At 44.5% G+C, this 5,000-nt stretch overlaps 1 protein-coding gene across 1 annotated transcript in view; it reads left to right on the top strand.

Annotated features, from left to right (window-relative positions):
- Nucleotides 1–5,000, top strand: part of pcsk6 (proprotein convertase subtilisin/kexin type 6) — a 54,639-nt gene that overhangs the window by 35,286 nt on the left and 14,353 nt on the right. The window contains exons 15-18 of the mRNA XM_080539943.1: nucleotides 159–261; nucleotides 873–1,069; nucleotides 2,086–2,173; nucleotides 2,346–2,449. Coding sequence (XP_080396069.1) covers nucleotides 159–261; nucleotides 873–1,069; nucleotides 2,086–2,173; nucleotides 2,346–2,449 — 492 coding nt within the window. The remainder of the gene's footprint in view (nucleotides 1–158; nucleotides 262–872; nucleotides 1,070–2,085; nucleotides 2,174–2,345; nucleotides 2,450–5,000) is intronic.

Below are 5,000 nucleotides of genomic sequence, written 5' to 3'. Positions count from 1 at the left end.
TGTGTTCAAGAATTTTATTGTAAAATGTGAATGCAATAAAGATACTAAAATGTGTGTGTGTGTGTGTGTGTGTGTGTGTGTGTGTGTGTGTGTGTGTGTGTGTGTGTGTGTGTGTGTGTGTGTGTGTGTGTGTGGGGGGGGGGGGGGGTCTCTCTCAGGGCCGTGCCACAGTGAGTGTGGGGACCAGGGCTGTGACGGACCAGACGCTGACCACTGCCTCAACTGCATCCACTTCAGCCTAGGCAGCCTCAAGACAGGCAGGTAAAACAACCAGAGGAGAACTCAAGGCCGTGTTAAAGCCACACTTCACTGATTGTTTACCTCATATCTTGCTTGTTTTGTGAGCCTGCTAACAATGTAAAGTAGTGTTGTAGTTAACTAGGTAGCAGTGGGGATTACTCACCGAATCTATTTAGTTGCAGTATTTTGGCTTGACTAGCAAGTTTGTTTTGTGATTCGTATTTCCGTATTACCGTATTTCTGTAGTTCCGTGTTTCGAAACAAAAGTCAGAACATTTTGATTGGTTGCCGACATGCGGACCAAATGATTAGAACGTGTCACATATGTGAACATGGTGAATTTCTATGTTTTGAGAAAAAAAAGAAAAAAAAGATCTGAAGGAAATTACCGGATGTCCAAAGGATGTCCCTTTGGCGGTATTGATTTGACACAATCAAATCTCATCTTGTGCCCTAGCATAGATTACCTTTTGTTATGATGACTGTTGGATCTCGATGATTCACTTACAGTACTTAGACAAATGTAGTTGTTGTAGACAAAAGTCGCTTTGGAAAAAGGCGTCTGCTAAATGCCAAAAATCCCAACGTAATATGTAAATGTAATGTCATCTCCACCTTCTCCCCTCCTGTAGGACGTGTGTGAGCCACTGTCCGCTGGGTTACTACGAGGACGCGGACGCTCGCCGCTGCAGGCGCTGTCACAAAGGCTGTGAGAGGTGCGTGGGCCGCTCGTCCACCGAGTGTCGGTCCTGCCGCAGAGGCCTCTACTACAACCCCCTCAACACGTCCTGCTCCGAGACCTGCCCCGCGGGGTACTACGCTGACGAGAGTAAGTTCAACAGAGACGCTCGGCTAATGGAGCTAACCGGCTAACGCACTTGGGGTATCTGCCGACCTTGCGATCGTTAGACGCCGTCTCTACCTCCTGCGCCACGGCCGTTTGTAATGCTTGGAATATTCTGATTCCGTTCCATGCATTGCGGTGAGCCCGTCGTCCGACTTCCTCTACCACAGTAAGCACTACTGCCTCATGGTGAAGGTTAGATCCGGGGGTGGTGGAGTGATCAGTCGCTAGAACTTTGCTAACGGCAGATTCAAAGTTCAAGGCGTTCTGTTGTCCTGGCGTAGGTGTTTACTGATGGGACTGATATGTTTCTGTGTGCGTTCATGAGGTGATCTGAGAATGACACACACGCACGCACACACACACGCACACGTACGCACACACACACACCCACACACACACACACACACACACACACACACACACACTGGCATCTACAGTAAATTAGCTCCATCTGTACAGAGCTGAGATGCCCTCTGAAATCTGAGAATGATACACACACACATACACACACACACACACACACACACACACACACACACTGGCGTCTACAGTAAATGAGCTACATCTGCACCGGGTTGAGTGAGATGCCCTCTGGGGTACCGAGACCTCCAACCCATCTGGACCCTCTTATCTCTCTGTTGGCTCACGCTGTGTGTGTACTGTGTGTGTGTACTGTACTTGCGTGAGAAAGCGTGTGTGACATGAGAAAGGGTTCGAATGGGATGGCAGGCTCATTTAAGGTTTTTTCCATGCAGGCAGACAGATGTTTGGATGGTGTTTTATCTCTCTAAACCCTCAGAGCTTGCCAGGTTTGAGTTGCATCCCTGATCCAGTCAGTGAGAGCTGTTTGTGAGTTCGGCCTGGGTGGTTAAATAAGTACTCCTCCTGTGTCCTGGGTTATGAATTCAACTCTCTCTCTCGCTCTCTCTCTCTCTCTCTCTCTCTCTCTCTCTCTCTCTCTCTCTCTCTCTCTCTCTCTGTCTCTCTCTCTCCTCCAGTCCAGAGACAGTGTCTGAAGTGTCATGAGACGTGTATGCGTTGCCTGCGCGACTCAGACAGATGCACCGCCTGCAACGAAGGCTACAGGTAGGACACACAATAAGATCATAATCATTATGGTCGCCAAAATAACAATTATGGATTTAAGGTAGCGCCTATTCCTCCTCATACGAAGTGCTTTACTTTGGATGACTGGCTGTTATGACTATATGAACGGACGTGACTGTCTGTTTATTAAAACACGTTTTTTTGTGTGCAGTCTGGCAGGGATGACTTGTGTTCCGGAATGTTCCAACGCTACCTTCTTCCACCTGGAGGAGATGAAGTGTAGCGCCTGTCACACCTCCTGCTCCACCTGCACAGGTGCGTGTTCCTGTCAAAAGACATGTTATTATGACTTCTATCCTTCTATATGTGTTCCTACAGTATCACAGGTGTATTAGTACTGGTCCTATCCCATAGGTACATGTTCCTACCATAGGTATTTGGTACTGGCATGGGCGTCAGCAGCTTTTTGAATGTGGGGGGGACACTTATTTTTCGGGGGGTCTGGGGGTCCTCCCCCCGAAATTTTTTAAATAGTAGATTCAATTTCCTGCATTCTGGTGCGTTTTACACCCAAAATAATCTCCCTCTTTCTTTGTTTTTCCTTGGAGCATGGCATGGTCTGCAATTACTGACTACTATTATGTTTTGGTTTAACTCACAGAGGCCTGACACTGACACTTGGCACTTTTTAGGTACTTTATTAAATATGAAGATTCAAAAAGAATCAAAGAGTGAATTAGAAAAGAATGAGGTAACTCAATACAACCTGTTAAAGACTTGCTTTTACTCCATTCTTTCCCCAAAATTTCAAAGATTCCCCTTTTTTGTCCTTTCATTAAATGTTCCATATCTCCTCCTATAATCATATTTCTCCTCTATTATCTGTACTATGCATACAGCAGGATTTCTACAATTAGAACATAAGACATCATACAAAGGCTCCAAAAGTGTGACCTCTTTTGTCATTTGCAGACACAAATGACTGGCAAATCTCCTTTAAGTCAAGTTTGTCAAGATGCTCTTGGTGGATGTGGCAAACAGCCACATGTTCAAGCGCCTTTGAGCATTGAGCACTTGTTCATATTGTTTTTCTCTAATAGAACATTTGACATAGAAATACAATCATCAATACAAAAAATACAATCACAAGCATTTTAGAAATAGAAAAATAAATGGAACAGGTGTTTTCTTCTTCTTTTTTAACCCTAGCTCAAGCAATCAGATGCAAAATTGATTCTTTGGGTGGGTGCAATGGCCAAATTAAATAGTGCAAATGCTCAGGGCAATGAACACGGGCAGGAGATGCAATAATGACAGGACAGGTAAGCACTGTGAGGTGTTTGTCGCCATTCTGTGCTTTTGATGACATTTCGCCTGTGTCTGTTCTGCATTTAAACATGTCTAACCGCACTAGTAATGCCTAACAAAACTGCTAGTGCCATATAGCTGATCTAGCTCGTATTTGGTTGCTAGTAGGCTATGCTAATTCTATTGCTAATACAGAGAATGTCTCATAAGGTGCTAACATTCTTATCAGAAAAGCTGGCTGTGTTTGACCTTGGGAGAACGCAATGTTGCTGTTTGGCCACTCACGGGAAAACTTGGATGACTTTGACTTACTTTTCTCTTCTTAGAAAAAAAAAATCCTTATATCCATCTTGGTGGATGATCTAAATATCGTCTTGCCTCAGTCTGAATGTTTTGAATCTGCGTGCGTGTCCGATGCTGCTGCTGCTGCCGTGTTAAAAACAGAAGTAAAACGCGGAGTGGATTTCTGGATATGGGCAATCCCCTACTCATAAAGTGGAACGGATTTGATTGTGAAGCAATGAAAATAACGCTGACCAGTCATGCAACATATTTTTGATGGCAAATGTGGGGGGGTCCAAACGACCTTGTTTCAAAGGTGGGGGGGACACGTCCCCCCCCAAATATATGGTGGTGACGCCCATGGGTACTGGTCCTATCCCATAGGTACATGGTCCTACAGTATCATGGATGTATTATTACTGGTTCTACGTGTTCCTATCCTAGACTTATAATTAGGGCTCCTATGCGACCGTGTCTCTGTGACATGGCACAGTAAGGTCACAGTAACGTCACAGGCTGAAGGTCACTCTGACTGTTTTAGCAGTCATTAACAGCTGACATTTGACAGTAACATTTACCAAGAACTTCAATGGGAACACCTATTAAAGGAAAAATGGGTGAAAAACATGAACATTGCCATTTTCTTGTCAATTAGAACTCTTGCGAAAACTTGAAGACGCAGACATTTTTAATCTAAGTCTTGACTCACCCACACCTCAACAATGGTATTGTAGTGCCAGCTCTGCACCCTAGTGAACGGGATGCCATTTTGGCATTGACATTTCACGTCTGTGATCTGTACCCATGTGTCAAGTGTTAAGTCAATTACCCCATTGATTTACATTCATTCGATCAGGTTAATTATGACTGCAGTGGCCAATGTCTGTGATGTCACCTGCGGTTGACATTTAGCTGGCGAGACACAGGCAGGGGTGCTTATTACTGTTGAAGAGCTAAGAGTTATTTCCCCGCTGGCCATGACCTGAGAACGATCGTAATGAGAGAGGTAGAAGGAGAGAGAGGGAGAGAGAGAGAGAGAGAAATATAGAGAGACTGACTGCAAGACATTGAGAGACAGATCAACATACAGTAGATCGAGATATATATTCTAGCATTAAATTTCACATTTTAGTTATTTAGCAGGTCTACTGTACATTATTGAGGATGGACAGGATTAACTGAAGCTTTAACTTCTCTCTCTCTCTCTCTTTCTCTCTCTCTCTCTTTCTCTCTCTCTCTCTTTCTCTCTCTCTCTCTTTCTCTCTCTCTCTCTCTC

The sequence above is a fragment of the Nansenia antarctica genome, assembly GCF_963989245.1.
Source record: "Nansenia antarctica genome assembly, chromosome: 9".
Taxonomy (NCBI): domain Eukaryota; kingdom Metazoa; phylum Chordata; class Actinopteri; order Argentiniformes; family Microstomatidae; genus Nansenia; species Nansenia antarctica.
This window is presented reverse-complemented; position numbering and strand designations above follow the sequence as displayed.